The sequence below is a fragment of the Alosa sapidissima genome, chromosome 12, assembly GCF_018492685.1.
Source record: "Alosa sapidissima isolate fAloSap1 chromosome 12, fAloSap1.pri, whole genome shotgun sequence".
Classification (NCBI taxonomy): domain Eukaryota; kingdom Metazoa; phylum Chordata; class Actinopteri; order Clupeiformes; family Clupeidae; genus Alosa; species Alosa sapidissima.
Window position 1 is genome coordinate 31,369,842 of NC_055968.1, and position 22,210 is coordinate 31,392,051.

The 22,210-nt window shown below is 45.1% G+C and overlaps 1 protein-coding gene across 7 annotated transcripts in view; it reads right to left on the reverse strand.

Annotated features, from left to right (window-relative positions):
- Positions 1-22,210, reverse strand: part of szt2 (SZT2 subunit of KICSTOR complex) — a 127,468-nt gene that overhangs the window by 102,555 nt on the left and 2,703 nt on the right. For 6 of the 7 annotated variants that reach the window (XM_042057768.1, XM_042057765.1, XM_042057766.1 and 3 more), the window contains exons 4-26: positions 21,588-21,758; positions 20,385-20,519; positions 20,004-20,169; positions 19,127-19,233; positions 18,624-18,834; positions 16,088-16,258; positions 15,495-15,726; positions 14,630-14,759; positions 13,109-13,254; positions 12,680-12,832; positions 12,345-12,459; positions 11,705-11,913; positions 10,999-11,235; positions 10,345-10,423; positions 9,686-9,774; positions 8,837-9,005; positions 7,880-7,994; positions 7,405-7,521; positions 6,320-6,520; positions 4,890-4,987; positions 3,670-3,811; positions 2,546-2,857; positions 727-928 (exon numbers count right to left, since the gene is read on the reverse strand). In XM_042057768.1, the coding sequence (XP_041913702.1) occupies positions 727-928; positions 2,546-2,857; positions 3,670-3,811; positions 4,890-4,987; positions 6,320-6,520; positions 7,405-7,521; positions 7,880-7,994; positions 8,837-9,005; positions 9,686-9,774; positions 10,345-10,423; positions 10,999-11,235; positions 11,705-11,913; positions 12,345-12,459; positions 12,680-12,832; positions 13,109-13,254; positions 14,630-14,759; positions 15,495-15,726; positions 16,088-16,258; positions 18,624-18,834; positions 19,127-19,233; positions 20,004-20,169; positions 20,385-20,519; positions 21,588-21,758 (3,707 nt within the window). The remainder of the gene's footprint in view (positions 1-726; positions 929-2,545; positions 2,858-3,669; positions 3,812-4,889; positions 4,988-6,319; positions 6,521-7,404; positions 7,522-7,879; positions 7,995-8,836; positions 9,006-9,685; positions 9,775-10,344; positions 10,424-10,998; positions 11,236-11,704; positions 11,914-12,344; positions 12,460-12,679; positions 12,833-13,108; positions 13,255-14,629; positions 14,760-15,494; positions 15,727-16,087; positions 16,259-18,623; positions 18,835-19,126; positions 19,234-20,003; positions 20,170-20,384; positions 20,520-21,587; positions 21,759-22,210) is intronic. The other variant, XM_042057763.1, reaches the window with a different exon arrangement.

The following is a 22,210-nucleotide window of genomic DNA, read 5'->3' on the forward strand; positions in this document are numbered from 1 at the left end:
GCAAGAAGAGTTTGCAACGTTAGGACCATGTGCTTATTACATGCTGCCGCCATCTGGCCGGCGTCGACTAACACTTTGGGAAATAACACTAGGTGGCACTTTAGGTGAATGTTCCTCTCATCAGAAATAAACCGTGTCATGAATATATCATGAAAGATACCCATCACTGTTCATCATTAAAGTTTGATGATACAAACATTCATTTTACCTTTATTGAAAATTGTTATGACAAATATGAGATTACTAAAGATGGCCTAAAGATTACCAATAAGCCACATAGCTTGAGGCATTATGAAAATTGTCATAGCAACCACAAATGATGATAATGATGACTGTACAGGAAATCAATAATGAAAATGTACGTCGTTGCTTGGCATCTGCCACAACATGATGATGCCATGTTTACGCCAGTCTCTTTAGGGAGGGTTCAACTAAAGTGTCTTGACTTTCACGAGCTGGAGCTGGCTAATGAAAGCAGCGCCACAATTACATGCTGGGACAGGCTTTGTGAGTCACCATTTACAAGTCTACTTCTGGGTGTAAATTTGGGATTTTCCATGGAAATCCAGCCTTTGACATGTGATTTAGACCAGGATTAGGGATAATCCCTGCCTGGGAAACCAGTTCAAAGGGTCCCACACTGCTAATGTGCTGAGAATGGAGGCTGGTCTGGTAAGGGTGGGGGTGGGGTGGTGGGGTGGTGGGGTGGTGGGGGTTGAGAATTACCTGAGGAAGACGTCCCGGGGTTGGCGGCCAGCGTTGGAGTTGACCAGCTGCTCCTTCAGGGTGTCCAGAGAGCAGTTGTAGACGTAGACGGGACAGCGGGGGCGAGCAGCGTCGCCCGAGCTCTGCTGGGACCCCTGGCGGCTGAAGGTGATGTGGAGGTCACGCCGCTGCGGCTCAGCAAACTGAACGCCTTCTCGCTCCTCTGTGGTTCACAGGAGAAAACACGCGCACGCGCACGTGCACACACACACACAGACAGACACACACACAGACAGACACACAGACAGACACACAGACAGACACACAGACAGACACACAGACAGACACACACACACACACACACACAGAACTGAGTTCCCACACACAGCTTGGAGGGACAAAGATAAAAGTGGGGCGTTCAAAAGAAGATTTCGAAGAGATGAAGACAGGGTGGTGGTGGTGACACAGAGAAAGCCTAACGGACAGTATTTACTGAAAATATTATAGACCATAGACATCAACTTTGTGACTAAATATCATGTGCTGCAGAGAAGCAAACAATGGAAATATGGCAACAGATGTGTATTTACATGTAACATTACTGGAGATCTGCCATGTTTATTTACATTTAATCGTAGTAGAGATCTGCCATATGTATTTACATCTAACCTTAGTGGAGATCTACCATATGTATTTACATGTAACATTACTGGAGATCGGCCATGTTTATTTACATGTAACATTACTGGAGAATGATCCCTCCAGCCAGAGTGGAGCCAGAGCACCTTAAAGTTTGCTGGCCAGATCTACTAGTTATTAACACATTCTATCAAAACATTTTTGCTTACACACTCCATTAACCACACACCCACAACCCAAAGCCAACTTGTTCAGGCCAAACCTTAATAGGGCCTCAGAATAGTTACTGCCAACACTATTGATACGGTTATTTTACGGCAGACCGTGTTCAGTAACAGTTCTGAGCCCCAGCTCTGGAACCAACTTTCGGATAACATTAAAGGGACACCAGGCAACGTTTTCGTGTTAATTACTCATCTTCTTAAGTCGGTATATGGTTAAATGACTCATTACAGGGCGAATGAAGACTCACTCGCCCGCCCCTACTGCCTGTAGGAAGAATATCCCGCTTGCAAGTTCAGTGTATCGTACCCGGCGACCGAAGCAGTTTCAGTTTCCATCCTGCATCCACACCACAGAGGGAGGCTAACGAAACGCTAGCGATTGTTGCAAACGTGTGTATAATGGCAGAGCCGGCAAAAAAGCAGCGAAAACCCTTGACGGAAGATGCAAAGAAAAGGAAAAGAGCTTCAGACCGAGCGAGGGGGAGTTTCGTAGAGAAAAAGCATCAGGCTTGCCTGGTGTCCCTTTAAAAAGGCCCCAACTGTAGCCAGTGTTAAATCTAGACTTAAGACCAAACTGTTCTCAGATGCTTTCTGCTAACTGCACTGAGTTATAATTTCTGAATCTGTCTTGAAAATGATTCTACCTTGTGTCTTTTATTTTGTCTTTTTAATCATTCTCTATTTTTAAATGATTTTGCCTTGTGTGTTTTATGTTTTCTTTTTATTATGATCTTTACCGTTTTGAACTATCCTTTGACTATATTGCCCTTCTATGCTTTTATTTGTTATTATTGCTTGGTTTTGTTTATGTAAAGCACATTGAATGACCTCTGTGTATGAAATGCGCTATATAGACCTTGAATTTCCCCTGGGGATCAATAAAGTATCTATCTATCTATCTATCTATCTATATAAATAAACTTGACTTGACTTGACTGAGTTCATCTCCTCAGAGCGCTGAGGGGTGCAGTCCTCACCCGCGGTCCCGTTGGTCTGCTCTGAGGCCAGGGAGGCCAGGCTGCCCAGGCTGCCCAGTGCCCCCTGCTCTGATGCCAGGGAGGCCAGGCTGCCCAGGCTGCCCAGTGCCCCCTGCTCTGTGGCCAGGCTGGTGGGGGACAGCAGTGGGGAGAAGGGCTCCTGAGTACCCCCAGAGTCCGCCAGCCCGTTGACGGAGCCGGAGTGGGAGTGGGAGTCCGTCTGGGACTGGTTAAGGGTGTGCTCGTCGTCCTGGAAACTGCCGTTGGCTGTAAGCTCAGTCTCCAGCCCTGAGGACATCAGGATCTGCACGTCTAATTAACGAGAGGAAAGCCAGAACATTATAGCAACACAAACAACAACAACAACAACAACAACAACAACAATTTATATAGTGCTTTATCAAGGCACCCAAACGCTTTACAGTAAAGTGGGAACCTCACTAACCGCCACCAATGTGCAGCATCCACCTGGGTGTGCCATCACATACATAATAAACACGAGAGCAAAGGGACATAGCAGAGGAAAGTGCTAAAAGGATATTATTTCACTGAACTAAATTAATTAAATTAATTAATTAAACAGATACATTTTTTAACTTTTAAACTGCTTTGGTACATCCTGAAGATATAATTACTTAGATGACATGCTAGTATTCAAGCCAACTATACTTTTGCAACTTTTCTAACATTTATCACCATTTGATGATTAGTTAACACATTTTTGTTTTCCACTTCATCTGTCTCTATGTGAGGGATTAGGGATAGGATGAATGGTGTAATGTGGAATTGAGTCATGGTAGGATAATCCACTCAAAACTCAATCTCAGTGTAGTTATCCATATCAGATTGTCCCGTCTGTGTGCCAGACAAAAAAGTTAACCAAACGAATGTCTGTGACCATAAAGCATTGGTATCCATTTCCTTTGTAAGGCTCCTCTAACAGTCTGTTGGCCAGCTCAGCTTGTGTTACACCGTCGAGCAAATCTAATATCTGCAGTTACTGGCATGAGGTTGAGTACCGGTATATACAGATTTCGATTTCTGGATGAACAACCCATCACTACTCTCAATCATTCTGTCTCCATGATAACACTCAGTCCCATTCTCATTCCCATTTCCTTTACCAGTGAAGGTGGCAGGTAAAAAGGTGAGAAAGATTTGCTGGGAGTTGACATATTTGACATAGCACTTCCACTGGGGTATGGAGCTCCCCCCTCGGCCCTCCAGCGGCTGCTCCTCGTCCACCAGCTCCGCATTGCTGAAACTCTGTCAAGGAAACGCAGGCAGGGAGAGAGAGAGAGGGAGGGAGGGAGAGGGGGAGAGGAGGAGAGAGAGAGGGAGGAAGAGAGAGAGAGAGAGAGAGAGGGGAGAGAAAAAAAGAAAGAAAGAAAGAAAGAAAGAAAGAGAGAGAAAGAAAGAAAGAAAGAAAGAAAGAAAGAGCGAGCGAGCGAGAGAAAGAAAGAAAGAAAGAAAGAAAGAAAAAAAGAAATAAAGGGAGAGAGAGAGAGAGAGAGAGAGAGAGAGAGCGCAAGCACAGAACACATGTCATCGCCGAGGCAATCACGAAGGGCCTTTCAGCAGGCCCCACTGGAGGGATTAAGGAAAATTGAAATTTTAATCACTGTTTGGAGCATTTCAGATGGAAGAGACACTCGTCTGGTGAATTCTACTTGACACTCGTACATCATATTTCCCCTGAAATACCCAGATTACCTAATGTTACGCCAACAAGATTAAGAGATCTTGGCTGATTATGTAAAACCAAATCACTGTGACAGCAAGTTCCTATTTATTTATTTATTTATTTAAATAAATATCTAAGGTCAGTCAGTACATGGTGACGCCTAGCTTATGTTGCTTAAGTTCAAAAGTAAAATCCACAAGACAGGCATAGGCATGAGTGAACCAGAAACTAATTTCTACTGCTTTAGTTATGGTACCAGAAACGAATTCATTTCTACTGCTTTAGTTATGGTACCAGAAACTAATTCATTTCTACTGCTTTAGTTATGGTACCAGAAACTAATTCATTTCTACTGCTTTAGTTATGGTACCAGAAACTAATTCATTTCTACTGCTTTAGTTATGGTTCCTGAAACTAATTCATTTCTACTGCTTTAGTTATGGTACCAGAAACTAATTCATTTCTACTGCTTTAGTTATGGTACCAGAAACTAATTTCTACTGCTTTAGTTATGGTACCAGAAACTAATTCATTTCTACTGCTTTAGTTATGGTACCAGAAACTAATTCATTTCTACTGCTTTAGTTATGGTACCAGAAACTAATTCATTTCTACTGCTTTAGTTCTGGTTCCTGGTGTGAACGGCATTTAAGAGTTCACCTGCAGAGTGCTGGTGGAACCAGTGGCATCTTTGCTGCTCCCGATGGTGTGGATGGACATGACCGTGTCCTGCCTCTCTGGGGGCTTCAGACACTCCTCTGGACACGGGCAGAAAGACATATATCCATATACATCACATACATACATACATGCATTCATACATACAATACACATTCATATGAACATAATATTCCAGACTCCCATCTCAACTCCCATCCAAGTGCAGGGTATTTGAGATGGCTGTTAACATTAACGGTTCTCTAAGCGCGGTTGGGGGACGTCACTTCTGCTGACGTTTCAAACAAAACGGAGAGCTAGCTCGCCCCTCCCTTCCCCTCCCGTGCAACAGAAACGGTCATGAACGCGCAGTTTTTAGAGCCTGGGCTGTCCACAGGGAACGCGTGTTTTAAATTCCCAACTATTAGCCGCGGCTTATACATTGATCTTGCAAAATTTCTTCAGCTATGAGGTTAATACACGGGGGCGGTTAATATGGTATTAATATGGTTTTGTTTCTTTTAACTTGCATAAACTTCGGCTTATACACAAAGCGGCTAATACACAGGAAATTACTGTAACAAGACCTAGAGAACCTTTAACACAGGACTGAAAGAAATGAAATCAGTCTCTTATTATCAAACTTGCTCTGATGAAGGCCATAATAGCCAAAATGCGTAGGCATGCTTTAATTCAACAGCCGAGTGATATTACAGGCTTTTTACATTGATATCTCTCTTGAATGCCTCATGAGAGGCATTCAATGTAGCATTAGAGAACTATTAGGACCAAACTGAATAGCACTGCAGGAACGCCCAGGGCCCCAATTTATAAACTGGCACTGGCAAAAAAACTAGCAAAGTGCAAAGTCAGTCAAAGAGCAAAGAGCCTGGTGTATGAACTAAATATATCCGGGGCTTCGGGCTTGTAACCTAAGGGTTGCCAATTCGATCCGAAAATGAGGGCGGGGGAAGTGGTTGAGCACTGCTCTCCCATGCCCACATCCACGGCTGAAGTGCCCTTGAGCAAGGCACCTAACCCCTCACTGCTCCCCGAGCGCTGCTGTAGCAGGCAGCTCACTGCTCCGGGTTAGTGTGTGCTTCACCTCACTGTGTGTTCACTGTGTGCTGTGTGTGTTTCACTAATTCACGGATTGGGATAAATGCAGAGACCAAATTTCCTTCACAGGATCAAAAAAGTATATACTTATACTTATCATGTGGGCGTGGCACGTGGGAGAATTTAACTGACCTGTCGTTGTTTGTGTTGAGGATCTTGCTCATGGTGTTAAATTAGCAAAGAGATTTTGTCCAGTTATTAAATTAGCTTTAGTTGGACTTCAGACTTTGCACTCTGCCTGCCATTCGAATTAGGGACACCCTGTTTTACACCCTAGTCACACTCCTTGCAAACCACCAACTCATGGAAATTACCTTTGATAACAGGCAGGGAGAAAGGGGCTACATGACCCTCCCTTTCCCTGCCCAGGATGTGATGCATAAAGGTCACATGGTCCACGTCGGCCAACGGGATCTCACGGTCGCTGAGGTCATGCTGCAGGGAGCTGTGGAAGAGGCTGAGCAGGAGCTCGTTGGGCAGAGAGGGGGCGCCCTGGAGTACCTCCTCATTCTCCGCTGAAAGAGGGAGGAAGGGAGGGAGAGAAGGAGAGAAGGAGACAGGGCATTCATCAAACGTAATGTCCCGTACACCAAATGTCACAGCTAACAAGCCGCAAATGACTGACAAGGTCTGGAAATAGATGTGCGAAGTGACACTTTTACAAATTGGACTTCACATTCCGCTGTATATATTGCCTAGATGCTTCGTCCTAAGTGGCTCAGAGGATAGATATGGTACAGAGTCAGCTTGATGACTCCCTGGAAATTGAGCCCATGCACTTGGTGTTGCTCAAGCCTTGCTCTGTCATCTGAACTATGGGAGTACACAGCATCAAGACCATTAGAAACCTCTGAGTCACTACACACCACCACCAACATGAGATGTTCCATTAGGCTACTTAGTTTCCATTGTTTGTTTAAATCACCACCCCTCACACCAGCACCAAAACACTTTCACCGCTGCCATGCTGATTCCAATTCAGTTTCATTGTTGGCAGTGCTCTTATGAAAATGGATTGTTTATTACAGATTGTGATGAGATCCGCTGCACCACCAGGTAGCAGGGGACAAACAACACGAGACAGCACCACCGTTTCAGTGCTGTGTGTGTGGCAGGCTTTAGGCGAGGATCACATTAGGCAGCGGCAAGCGGCAAGCGTAACGCTCAGACCATAATAAGTTCCATCTCGTTCCTATGGTAACACAAACGGTTTGCCTTGAATACGTTCGCGTTGCGCTTTGAAAGTTGAACCAAGTTCAACGCTCAGCTTCTTTCAACGCAAGCGTTACGCCAGCGTTGCCACCGTTCCACTGCTGAACCATAGAGAACAATAGGAAACCTGCCGCTTGCTTGACGCTGGCTAATGTGATCCCCGCCTTAAGGTCAGGGAAATCTCTACCTCTGCTAAGGGTGAGGAAAAAAATCTCGATCTGTTGGCACTTGGGTAGAAGCTTCATCAAGTCGAACTGGAAGGGCACCGTCTGGATGCTCTCAGTACTGGCAGGAACGTCACCCTCTTCAACACAGAAATGAACAAGACCAGCAGTTAATGTTCATGACCAAAGCGGTCACTGTATACCTGTGTATAAGGATTACTTTAAGACAACACTTTAAATCTTTCATTCTTAAATCCCTTTAAAAAGTGATGGTATACAGTAACTCTACAGAAAAGTAAACAGTAAAAAGAGGTCATCCCTAATTTCTAACAACTTAAAAACATTAACCAAATTAACAAACACAGTAAATACAACCCATTTAAATTGCATAATGGTGTGAAGGTATAATTGTCATCCATGAGCATAACTGGACATTGATGGCTTAATACACTGTGTGAGATTCTTCACTGTTGTTTTCCTCAGAAAGGGACGACTCACCAGCAGTGTCCTTGGCGCAACAGAAGGGGTACACCTGCTCCTTATTCTGGCACAACTGGCTCAGGTACTCGAAGGTCATCATGGTGGACATGCACGCCACGTCTCGGGGGAATATCTGATGAGGACAGAGAGGACGCTCATTTGCAACTTCTAATGGCCACTCAGTGACTAAAAGTTCCAACAGCCTGGTGTATAAATACCCTTTTCAAAATGTCTTTTCACATCACCTGAAATGGTGCATCCTGAACACTTAACTATTGCTACAGAGTGCGGTTGAAGCTAACTTTATTATAATTACCATGAGATTTCTTGTAAATACATTTACTGTATCAACAAATATACACGTGAATGTTAACATACAAGCATGCATGTATATCTGCACTTATGTCTGCATATCTGTGGATTAAAGTTTCTGCTAAATAAACTAGAAGAGCTCTCAGAGAGCAGAGACCTCTAGACACACAGACATGTAACTCTGGTGTATTCAAACTCATGGTCTCAGTGTCATTGGCTTTTAATGTCTCGACATAAACACTGTCCAATAATAATCACTTTTAGGCAATCAGTTTGTCAATAAAATGATTTACTGTTGCATGGATTCATTCATTCAACTTAAGATTAACCATACACTTTATTCGATAAACTCCAAAGCCACTATTTTGAGTAAGACCGTAAAGAATTGCATTTCCTTGGTCTGAACACTAGAGGGCAAACCAAGCGTGAATGCCATATGGCACAAGAGTAGCAAAAGCAAAACTAAACCATTACAGTGCTAATGGATCTGTTCCAATACGTGATAGGCTCGTCCTTGGACCATTCTAAAGGATTTTAACCAAGTTTCATGGAAATCGGGCCTGTAGTTTTTGCTTAATTCTGAACACAGACAGACGGACGTACAGAGTAGACAGACAAGCCACTCCGAAAACATGATCGTAATGTAAACGCGTGGCTACTGACTGCCTGCGGGATCTCCTGGTAGGTGAGCCCCAGTAGGTGGCGCTGTTGCTCCAGGGTGCTCAACACAGTCCCGCTCTGGGGCTCCACCCAGCACTCCGTCACCAGGTTCAACTCCGTGTCCACGTCGATGGCCTCCACCTCAGTGTCATTGTCATCGTCGGTGGAAAAGCTTTGAGGTAATGACAGGCACAGTCAGAGCGAGAGAGACACTCAGGGCTACAGGACAACAAATACTATACATGTTTATACAGAAACACTGTGGCAGGCATATCAGTGAACAAAACACTTCTCTGGTTTTGGCAAGTGTCTCTGTGTCTCTCTGTGTCTCTCTGTGTCTCTCTGTGTCTCTCTGTGTCTCTCTGTGTCTCTCTGTGTCTCTCTGTGTGTGTGTGTGTGTGTGTGTCTCTGTGTGTGTGTGTGTCTCTGTGTGTGTGTGTGTGTGTGTCTCTGTGTGTGTGTGTGTGTGTGTGTCTGTGTGTGTGTGTGTGTCTCTGTGTGTGTGTGTGTGTGTGTGTGTGTGTGTGTGTGTGTGTGTGTGTGTGTCTGTCTGTGTGTGTCTCTGTGTGTGTGTGTCTGTGTGTGTCTCTGTCTCTGTGTGTGCGTGTGTCTCTGTGTGTGCGTGTGTGTGTGTGTGTGTGTGTGTGTGTGTGTGTGTGTGTGTCTGTGTGTGTCTCTGTGTGTGTGTGTCTGTGTGTGTCTCTGTCTCTGTGTGTGCGTGTGTCTCTGTGTGTGCGTGTCTGCGTGTGTCTCTGTGTGTGTGTGTGTCTCTGTCTCTGTGTGTGTGTGTGTCTGTGTGTCTCTGTGTGTGTGTGAGACAGAGAGACAACATCCCAATGCAGATAGACTCACCTGTCCTTTGTGGAGGTAGAGTGTGGGGGGAAAAGGATGTATTGCACTATGCAGGTGTGACTCTCCTCCTGCACGCCAACAGGCTGGCCCTGTAGTAGACACACACACACACACACACACACACACACCACAGAGCAAAAGCGAACCAAGACCTCAGCACTACTGAAAGGCTGATGGTGCATACACTGATGCACGCTGTTGGCATCACTAATTACAAACAGTGTCAACACAGTGCATGCAATCAACATCATCTAGTCACTGCCCCAAAACTCATTACTAACACAGGAAGCCTTTTATTTCTCATTGTTGGCTTTCAACAGCAGTGTCAAACCAAAACACTTCCGTATGCATCAAGCCAGCACTGACATTTAGTGATGAAGCAACAGGGGCAGCAGTCCTCTTGGTCTAGTGTGAAAATGAAAACCTCTAGCCACATGGGCCACGATTAGAGGCATAGAGACTTGCTATCCCCTGGTCTACTCTACTGCAGTGAAGTTCCAGGGTGTTAGGGGCTGAGATTTGTGGCCGCTCTAAAGCTTAGAACAGCACATGAAAGGTAATGACCCCCCCACGGAGTGCTTTGTGTGATTTGTGCCACCTCTGGTTGCTATTAGCCTGGACATCTGTATTCCTCCTCTGTGTCTCAGAGCACCGCTCACCTTCATCGGAAGTTCTGTCACCATGTTGACAATGCCCTCCCCGCTGGCAGCGTAGTGAAAGCCCTCGGAGATGCGAATCCTGCACAAAATGACACAGTTTGCCCTTTAAAATTCGCAGCACAGGAAAACGGCACACAAAAGCAACTGGAAGCGACGAGACTGATGACTGATGATTAAGCCTCGGGCCGTCAATGGATGTGACTAGAATGCTGTGGAATGAACGCATTCTTTTATGAGAATGTTATTAGAATGTTTAGAAACTTCCCTGCTGAATGATTAATTAACTCTTATCAAATGTATAGCACACACACAACTGCTGGATGTCAGAGAATTACATCATTTGTTTCGCCCCAATAGCAGAGCCCATGGAAATTAAACATGGGGTTTTCCTACAGACATATTATGCTTGAATGTGATTTTGCAAATATTACAAAAGCATTCCGGGGGGGAAGACTGATGATGCACACACCAGAGAACATTCTGCACACTGCTGCTTGACATCATTAATTGAAAAAAAAAAAGTGTTTTGACAGTTTTAACAGCAGTGTCAACCAAATTATTTCCTTGTGCATCAACCCAGCACTAACATCTTGTGATGAAACAACTGGCCAGGATAACAGCTAACAGCTAACAGCTAACAGCGGGCACACTCACTCGGCCAACATGGAGAGGATGTGGGCCACGGCCTGCAGGGAGACGGCAGGGCCCAGGCCACTCTGCACAGTCCACACCCAGCGCTGGTGCAGGAAGTAGCGCGAGAGTGAGGCCAGCGTGGACGAGGCCGTGCGGCCGGCCGCCGAACTCAGCGGAACGGCCATGTTGGGTGGCTGGGCGAACGGCTCCATGTTGAGGATGAAGGGCGTGCGAAAGTCCAGTGGGAGCTTCTCGTACCTGCAGGATTGGTAAGTTTTAAAACCACATTAAACTCTCATCCGTCTCTCTTTCCACTATGAAGAGAACACTTTAGCCACAACTGTGAGAGAAGCAGGAAATCCTACATTTTAAAGTTGAATTTGAAATACATTTACAATAATAGTATCATTTCCTGTGTATTAGCCTCATTGTGTATAAGCCGCAGGACTGTTTTATGCAAGCTAAAAGAAACAAAACCATATTAACTCCCCCCGTGTATTAACCTCATAACGGAAGAAATTTTGCAAAATCGATGTACTGTATAAGCTGCAGCTAATAGTTGGGAAATTACGGTATGCCTAGGTTATGAAGAGACAAACAATATACCGGTAGGCATTTATCAGTGTTGTTGACAAGCTGCACTAGGTGCAGGAACTACTGTTGAAAAGGAACCTATAACTGATATAAAACACACTACTAAACAGGAGTGTGGCCATCAGTCAATCACCTGATCAGCATCTTCTCCAGGGGCTTGTGGAGCAGCACCACACAGGGCCGGTCAGACAGCGCGGGCTTAAGGGCCGGAAGTGGCGGCGATTTGGAGGGCGAGGTGTTGTTGCCCAGCACTTTCCTCTTGGTCTTGGGCGTGGCCTCCTTGTTCTGGACACGGTGGGGGAAGCGCAGCCTCAGGATCTGCTCCCGCAGCTCGTCCACAATCTGTGTGCGAGAAGAAAAAAGGCCGTCATGAGGCTGCTTCACCGCTACACACTCAGTTCAGAGGAACAGACGGATTTGTAGGACCGGCCGTCACGAGGCTGCTTCACTGCCACACGCTCAGTTCAGAGGAACAGACGGGTTTGTAGGCTGCAGGTATTACTGTTTGCTAACGCAATTGTGGTTAAGATGGCTCCTGTAAACAGTAATCAATATTTCTGCTACCACTTATACATTCCATTTATGGGTCCATTATCTCTGTTATTATACTGTGTTTTTTCAGTGTTTGGTGCTGTAGATACTTAGCTTAGCTTGGATGCTATATGGGTAAGCACACATATAGGAACAGTTTTAGTGAGGTCATTTCTACTCACAATTTGAGGTCAGCCACTATCTACTGAGACGCATCGGCTCTGCGGGGATTCATGACTCACCTTGTTCCTGGTATGAGCCAGGGTTCCAATAGGGAAGCCCAGTCGCAGCACCATGCAAGGGGCTTTGGAGATCAGCCGCACCAGGTAGAAGGAAGTGGGTGGCTGGTCTGAAGCACTGTGGAGCCAACAACACATTCATTAACTTTTCTTTGGAGTGTGTGTGTGGGTATGTGTGTGTGTGTGTGTGTGTATTTCTTTCTGGTGTTAGTGTGTTGGTGTGTTTAGAACTGAAAAAGACAACTCAATCTCCCAAATCATAAAGTAGTCATGCCACTCCATTAACACATGCCTCCATGTTCTCTGGAGAGACTACATTTCCCATGAACCATCTGTACCTGTAGATGAGCTTGACGTAAGAATAGCCCTCCACCAGCACAAAGCTGCTCCAGTCCCGCAGCAGGGAGGTGAGGGCTGAGTGGGAGATGCGGCACTGGATGGTGCTGAAGCGCCCGTTGCTGCCAGCGTTGTGCACATGTTTAGGTACCGGCCTACACACAGGGTGACAGACACAGGTACCAGACACATCATTTAACACTCTGAATCCTAGGACCCAGAGACAGGTACCAGACACATCATTTAATGCTATCTGAATCCAAGGATCCAGCTTTTGTTGCTGTGAGTCACTTTGGACAAAAGTCTCTCTCTCTCTCTCTCTCTCTCTCTCTCTCTCTCAGCATTTCAAGGCCATCAGGCAGACCTACATTAACTGTGGCTATTACAGATCAATTAAGTGTGTTAACTTTGGAGTGCATTAGGACGCTCACGTGTCATGCTCCAGGATAATGGCGATGCGGTGCATGTGCAGCCAACGCTGCCAGAAGTTTGCGTCCATGGAGAGGATGGGCTTCCAGTAGGAGGCAAACTGGGACTGGCTGGAGTCTTTGGAGCCACTATGCTGCAGGGAGAGAACCTGAGGAAGACAGGAGATGATTAGCCTGGGGTGCGTTTCCCAAAACCTGTTAGCAACTTAGTTGGTTGGCAATGGGAAATTGCATTACAACCATTCCTGGTTAGCACCAGACCGTGACCTGCAGAGCAAATGTAAATGTGCCAAAGTGTTCGGGGTTCTCCCAGGCTTGGAGACGATAAGACGAGAGAGAGAGAGAACATCAGAGTTAATTAACCTCCATAATCAGAAACACAGTTTATACTATGTTAATTCTTTAATAATTTAGCAGTCGTTGCTATCCACAGGGTCTGAAAGAAATGATACATGGGGCAACAATTTGAGCAATGTTGTTGGGCAAGTCACATGAACGGTTGTTAATTTCTGATTGGATGATTGCGACAAGTTGCACACTGATGGTTGAAGTACTCTAAATAAAATTGTATTACTCAATAACAATGGAGTACCCGCAGAGCTTCACTCAGTAACACTGCTCAGCAACATTGGGCCTCATTCACCAATATCTTCCTAAGAATTTCCATAACTTCGTTCTTAAGAATGTCTTACGAAAACCCTTAACTTATTGAATGCCAAGCTGTTTTCGGGAGCTTTGTCCTAGAGTGCCAGCAATCTAGACCATTGTTGATGATTTTTGTACAGCCACAGCATATTCTGTGTTATAGCTATGAACACATACAATGGCTCGTTTAAAAGGTGAGACTTTAAGTCTCACGCTGGAAGTGATCAGGGAAGTGATCAGCGAGACCTGGCGAGACTGCCACCTAGTGATAGACCCACGAAAATGGCCTGGTTTTGACCTGACGTGCATGCGTCACTGTTTCGACCCAAAGCGGCAACCGAGTTATGATAAAATGTCCAGATAAAATGTCCAGATTGTGCGTTTTCATGAGTTTTCGATCGTCATACATTTCATTTCCATTAATCACAGAGTTCCCAAAATCACATATAAGGTGTGTTAGAGTGTCTAGTTTCGTAATTAAAAAAAAAAGCTAAAAACGTAATATTACGTTTTTTGGCACTCAACGCATGGGAAGGAAACTTACGTTTTTGGCACTCAATGAGTTAAGCAGATTCACAGAGGTGTTCTTAAACCTCAAAAAACGACTGCAAAAACCGCTTAAGTGGACTTTAAGAGCAAATTTCTTTGTAAGAATGTTTGGTGAATGAGGCCCATTACGCTTAAAGTTGCCCTGTGTAACATCACCTTTACAATACTTCATGGTTATATTTTTTCATCAGTGTGTTACTGGAGAAAGACACTGGAATGAGACTGATCAAAAGCCTCTCTTGAAACGTAGCCTTGGCCAGTGAATGCTCCATTGAGTTCAGCTACAGCATGCGATGTGCGGAGAGAGAGATTAAAGAGAGTGGCACTCACAGGGGTGGTGGATCCAGGGGGGATGTAGAAGAGTGGTACTCCGTTCTTTGTGCTCTCAGGAATGGTGTAGTGCTCAGGGATTGAGTTGAAGGACTGCAAGTGGACCAGCATCTGGTCCGTCTGGTTTATGCTGCAGAAGAATCACAGCACAAGAGAGGCATGAGTATAAGTATAAGTATAAGTATAAGTATATACTCTTTTGATCCCGTGAGGGAAATTTGGTCTCTGCATTTATCCCAATCCGTGAATTAGTGAAACACACTCAGCACACAGTGAACACACAGTGAGGTGAAGCACACACTAATCCCGGCGCAGTGAGCTGCCCGCTACAACAGCGGCACTCGGGGAGCAGTGAGGGGTTAGGTGCCTTGCTCAAGGGCACTTCAGCCGTGCCTACTGGTCGGGGTTCTAACCGGCAACCTTCCGGTTACAAGTCCAAAGCGCTAACCAGTAGGTCACGGCTGCCCCGAGAAGAGAGGCATATAGATAACCGTAGAGTCACAGACAAAAAAAGATAAGACTTCCGCTTAGAAATAAGTCAATCATGTTCTGAGGTCAATTCTAAAATCACCCTCTTTCCAAACAATGAAAACTAGTTCATATTGGTCTTGTATGATGTTTGTAAACGCACCCCTTGTGAGGTGCTCACGGCGGTAGAGAATGCTTTGAATCAAGAAAAAGTGTCACGGCACACTCTCAAAACTTCAATATTTATTCGACCAACGTTACGGCATTACGCCTTCATCAGGGTCTTCCCTCTGCCACTCTGCCACTCTATTACTCCCCTTCACCGCCCCCGTCTGACAGAGACAGCCCTTGACCCCTGCCCTGAGGGGTCAGCGTCCGCTGGCCGCTGCGACCTCACCTCTGTAGCGTGTTCCAGAAGCGGCGGATGACGGAGGTGCGGTAGGGGCTGGTGATGGGCTTCTTCATGGTGCAGCTGATGTCGTGCAGAATGTCGTAGCTGCCCTCCATGGACACCTCCACCCAGGTGGTGCGGTTGGCCGGCTCCAGGGGCCAGGAGGCCACTGCCAGATACTCGATCCGCATGTTGTGCTTCCACAGCAGCACCAGCTTCACCTCCAGCTGGGTGCCCCCTACAGGTCGGGGCACATGGGCAACAAACACGCGGTCAAAAACGGACCAAGCAATGAGACAGAGGTGGGATTATATAAAGGCATAGTGTTATTACATGTACATGTTTGAGAGAAACTTTTCACAGGCTGTTTACAGGATGCACAAAACATGGGATTGAGTGGGCTTGATTGTTATGGCCTTTGTTTTAATAGGATGTATATGATTTTCAAATGTGTGTGCCGCAGTGTGCGTGTGTATGTGTATGTATGTGTACAGTGTGTGTGTGTGTGTGTGTGTGTATGTGTGTGTGCGTGTGTATGTGTGTGTGCGTGTTTATGTGTATGTGTGTGTGTGTGTGTGTGTGTGTGTGTGTGTGTTTACCTTTACAGAGGCTGATCTCGCGTATGGTGTAGCCCTCTCGGAGTCGCACGGACACCACGCTGACCAGGTCCGCGTGCACTTCCTTCTCCGTGTGTTTCTTCCGCCGCATCATGAGCGCGGGATTCCCACTGGTCGACACCAGGTGTTCATTAAAGAGCTTGTGCTGAGCAACTGCAGCAACACACACACACACACACACACACGCAACATACAAAAACAGATGCAAATTACGTCAATTATCCTCCCATCACCCAAACATCTGCTCTCAAATATAAAAATTATGTTGTACTGGATGTACAATTAGCCTGATGAAACATTAAACATGAATGTAGTTGTTGCATGTCAGTATTCAACATTACACACACATTAGGACACAGCTGTGGGCAAATGAATTCACAAAAGGAAATGAAAGTCCTATAAACAGCTTTTTAACCACGTACATGTGGTTCTGTTCCTCTTCCTATGCTGCAAGGCACTTAAATGGCCACTTGAAGAACCATCTTAGCTGAGATAAAATTAGCAACTATCTGTATCTTAACTCTTATTCTGCCATCTTGCCTAATTCCATATAATATGCAGTAGTAATCTCAGTATCTAATGACGAAGCCAAGCACAACAGGGTTGAAGAACTCCAGCTCCATAATGTCTTAATGGAAATGAGTGAAATAACAGAACAGTGGCCTGAGAGTAGCTTGTGTGCTCAGGAGGAATGAAGAGAACAGTAGGAGCATGGAGAGGAGCCGAAATAACAGAACAGTGGCCTGAGAGTAGCTTGTGTGCTCAGGAGGAATGAAGAGAACAGTAGGAGCATGGAGAGGAGCCGAAATAACAGAACAGTGGCCTGAGAGTAGCTTGTGTGCTCAGGAGGAATGAAGAGAACAGTAGGAGCATGGAGAGGAGCCGAAATAACCCCCATAAAAATACTTTCTAATTGGAGGACAGACCGTCTGCACAGTTCCTGAAATACCAGGGCAGCGAAACTCGGCTCTGACCCGTTTCATAATTCTCCATTTCTGCAGGGCTTTGTCTACCCTACTTACCCCCCCGCAGATAAAAATCAACAGCATTCTTGGCATTTCCCACCGCCGCTAGAACTGAGAAATGGGAGGATGCTGCTCCCTGTCCTGCTGCATTGATTATTGTGTTGTCTGTAAAGTGTGGCCAAGCAGTGAGGCAGGATTCATAGCATAGGGAGAAACAGTCACTTCCCCCACTGGTTTATGAGGCCCTGCTAACCACACAGCTTTAGAATAAACAACTTGGGTGATGGGAATTACGCAAGATGTAAAAATGAATGTGCAGCACTATTTGTTGATCTTTCTAAGGCCTTTGGTACTGTAAACGTTGAGTAAAATTGCTGTGTCTGCAAAAGGTAATGGGATGGTTGAAAAACTATCTTTTGTTGTGATTTGAGTGTGTAATATGTGACTGTATAAGATCTGAGAAGGCTGCTATTAAGATTTGTGTTCCACAAGGATCCGCCACGGGGCACGGGTACACATATCGCTAATGCAAGTATGTACCTGTATGTAGATGACACCACTATCTATTGCTCTGCCCCTTCTCCACTGAAGGTGCTGGTGAAACTTTCCTTTAAATCTCCATACATTAAACTTGTAGTAAAACAGCTTAAGGTAAAGCTAGAATTCTTCTTTAGAAACAAGGCTTGTTTCAGTTTAAAAGTGAGAATTTCTTGCAGCCACTCTTTCATTTGTTCTAGATGACTTTCTATATGCATGCTTCAAAGAGTGTTGTTTTATGCTCACTAGATTCTGTATATAATTCTGCACTATGTTTTATAAGTAAGGCTGGGTGCTGCCTTTCAGGGCTCACTTAGAAAATAGACTTCTGTCCCAATGTGACTACCCTGGTTAAACATGGATACATTCTGATGCATTTGTGCATTGACATGTTTTGCATTTGATTTATTTGATTTAGTTATTTTAGTATTTAGTATTTTTTTATCTTCTACTGTCTCTATTGTGCAGTGGAGTTTTTTTTTTTTTTATGTATATACTTATATTACTTTTTCTGCTGTAAGTGCATGTTGTGTGTGATGTCTGTATGCTACTGAGAAAACAATTGTCTATTAGGTCATCACTATGATAACATCTTTGGTTATGCAAGTGTACGTACACTGGCATGTATTAGCTCAAGCTATGCACACCAGTGCTTTGTTCTGATAATAAGTATAATGATAAGTATATATACTTTTTTGATCCCGTGAGGGAAATTTGGTCTCTGCATTTTAACCCAATCGGTGAATTAGTGAAACACAAACAGCACACAGTGAACACACAGTGAGGTGAAGCACACACTAATCCCGGCGCAGTGAGCTGCCTGCTTCAACGGCGGTGCTCGGGGAGCAGTGAGGGGTTAGGTGCCTTGCTCAAGGGCACTTCAGCCGCGGCCCACCGGTCGGGGCTCGAACCGGCAACCCTCCGGTTACAAGTCCAGAGTGCTAACCAGTGGGCCACGGCTGCCCCTAATAGCTCCATCTCCAGCACCATGTCAGTGTGAGGGCGTGTGGTCTTACAGCAGTAGTACTCCGGGTTCAGTGACTCGCTGGTCTTGAGGAAGGAGTAGGTGAGGAAAGCCTTGTGGTAGGTGTTCATCTCCTGGCTGCTGGGGTCCGGCTCGGGACAGGTGGACAGGTACGAGCCGAACGTGGCCAGGGAGATGAACTTCATCAGCTCCACGTTGGGGATGTAGCCAAAACTGCAGTCGTACGAGTATGCTCCACCCACCTAGCAGTCAACCGATCACACACACAGACATGCAATTTCGCAAACACTACATTCAAAACCTGAAGCAAGTAGAAGAATATTCTTCTACTTACTCTATTTTCTGTTTTTAAGTCCAAACTCAAAATCAGAATCTATGCAGTATTAAGCTAGCAGGCTAATACCGGCAATAGCATAGTGTCACATCAAAGTTAACCACTTTTTTCACCATTACATGTCAATACAAGTTGTCGGCCCAGGTTGAAAATGTGATGTTTCCTATAACTCGACATGATCCTTGTGATGAGCAACCCACCTGGACAAAAGAGCAGGCAATCGTGGCACTCCTCAGCTGGTTCAGCAGGGTTTCACACACGGCCACGTCCGGCACACTGGTGACTCCATCGGTGATGATGATTATACCTGCCAGACAGGTACACCTGCGTAAGTACGGAGTTTATGCAGATCTACAGATGATGAAATTAAGATCTACAGATGATGCCCCTTTTTACCCATAAAACTTAGGTCATGAAGAACCATTCCTACTACTGCTTAGCTTGGCATATTTGTTAGCCAGCTAGTTTAATTATTATACCTGCCAGACAGGAACACCTGCGTAAGTACGGAGTTTTCATGGGATCACAGTCTGTGTGTATGTATGTGAAGAGTTCAGATGCAATGCAAAACCCTCCAAATCCGTCTGACCACTTTTCTTTTAAATGAGCATTTAAATTCAGGCTCCTATAGGTTTTTGCCTATAAATCGAATATTGATAGGAACACCTGCATAAGTACTGAGTTTATGCAGATCTACAGATGATGAAATTAAGATCTACAGATGATGCCCCTTTTTACCCATAAAACTTAGGTCATGAAGAACCATTCCTACTACTGCTTAGCTTGGCATATTTGTTAGCCAGCTAGCTGATGAATGTGTAGAAATGTTTGAGTCAGTCCATGTTGTCAAGTGATACAAAATCCAAAACTGACAAAAGACGAAGTTGCACATCTGCCAAAAAAACATGGGATAGTGGACCTGTCCACAACTTCAGAGAATACAAATGACATGCTTAATTGTTACGGTTATGAGGGGGGTCTGTGTGTATGTATGTGTATATGTATGTGCTTTTGTGTTTATGTGTTTGTGTGTGTGTGTGTGTGTGTGTGTGTCTGTGTGTGTGTAAGGCTGCACACCTGCGCTGGAGTTTGGGGGCAGGAGCTGGAGGGCGAGGATACCCTGCCGTACCATACTGACTAGTCCAACATCCGCCGTCACCATGGAAACTCCCAGCTTCCTCTGAGGCTCTTCTTCCATGACGTCGCTGGGCAGCCCATGGCAGATGGAGCCTCCATCACACTGCTGGTGCACGCGCACGCACGCACACACACACACACAGAAACACACACACAGACACACACACTTCAAAAAGAGAGCTGCCACAATCCTTCTGTGCTATGCTCATGTGTCAAATTCCCTTTTGTCACTTTTGCCAGTGACACCGCTGTGAATTATCACTGAATTCACTTTGCTAGTGACAAAGACACAGTTGGAGTAGTATAAGCAAGAGGTTTGACCTGTCCCCTGGCCTGGTCGTTCTGCTGTTGAAGCACCTCGGCGATGTTGTTCTCCACAGCTCGCAGCTGCTGATAGATCTGCTGCAGGAACTTATCCAGGTCAGTCCCATCCAACTGACAGCCCTGCACCAACACCTGAGACAAAACACGCCCCTTTACTTCTGCAATTTCTATTCACTCTCTATGGACCCTTTCAAGAGAGTTCCATTATCAGCATCATAGTTGACCCCACAAGACTTCCTTTTTAACATTCCATATGTTATCTTAATGCAGAGGAAGTAGATTGGGGCCCAAATAGAACGTTCAAGCATTGTTTTTGTTTACCTTGTTGAAAGGGTCCATAGTCGCATACTGGTTCTAATTAGCATTCCATAGTGCATGCTTTCAGGCTGTTCATCTTATCACATTCTTCTAATCAATGTTATGCATATGGTGTATAATGTATGGAATGCATGTATATCTACAACAGTGGTTCTCAAAGTGGGGTCCGGGGACCCCCTGGGGTCCGCGACCCATAGCCAAGGGGTACGCAAAATAATTAGCTTGAAATTATAAAGTTGAGTTTTATCATTTTAAAAATTAATATCTACAGATGATGCCCCTTTTCACCCATAAAACTTAGGTCATGAAGAACCATTCCTACTACTGCTTAGCTTGGCATATTTGTTAGCCAGCTAGCTGATGAATGTGTAGAAATGTTTGAGTCAGTCCATGTTGTCAAGTGATACAAAATCCAAAACTGACAAAAGACGAAGTTGCACATCTGCCAAAAAAACATGGGATAGTGGACCTGTCCACAACTTCGGAGAATACAAATGACATGCTAAATTGTTACGGTTATGAGGGGGTCCTCGGAATATTTTCTCCCCCAAAAGGGGTCCTTGGAACCAAAAACACTGAGAACCCCTGATCTACAACATATATGAGGTGTATGGTATTTATACTTTATATGTTGGTATACTGGTGCAGTGTTTCCCATACATTGATTTATTTGTGGCGGCCCACCACAATATCAACATTGACCACCACACAATGATTTTCCTGGTTGTACTAAACTGTGCTTAAATCTGGTTAGAATCATAACCATGGTGCGCTAATTTGTTAAAAACTGTTGCATTTGAGTTAATTCTGCAAACCTACCACCACAAATAGAATTCAATTCTGTGGGAAACACTGTGGTGACATTGTAAGGTCTTAAATCACCTGGTGAGTGTTGAGTCCAATGATGGAGGAGTAGGCCAGGATGGTGATGAACACCATGGGCTTAAAGAGCAGGTCTGTTCCAGGCACTTTAAAGGGTCGGGCCAAGCCGGCCAGACACCGGGACAGAGCATGGAACACTTCGTCGAAAATCATCTCACCTGTGCAGTCATCCTGGACAATGCAGACCCAATAGAAACATAGCCTTGAGATGCACAGCCATCAGAACACTGGCATGCATGAGCCATAGGGTCCATCTGAGAAACAGTCTGTAAAAGGCCTGTTAGCAGCCCCTAACGCAAATAGCTTTGTCATACTCTGGTGTGAATTTTAGCAAATGACTGAGAGAGACATTACCTAAGGCAAGTTCTTCTCTTGGCAAATGTAAATCACAGACCCTATCTGACTAGGCCTACTACTAGGCCTCTTTAAAAACAGTTCCAAACACTGTCTAGGTGCATCCTGGAAGAATGAATGAACCAAACCGAGATGAGTATACATAGAGATTACACTGCACAACATAACACAATCATAAATTCAAGCTGCCATGACCATCCGCTATGGTCTGTGCTTATAAAAGACTGACAATAATATATTTCAGCCGAACACAAAAACATCCTAGTCTA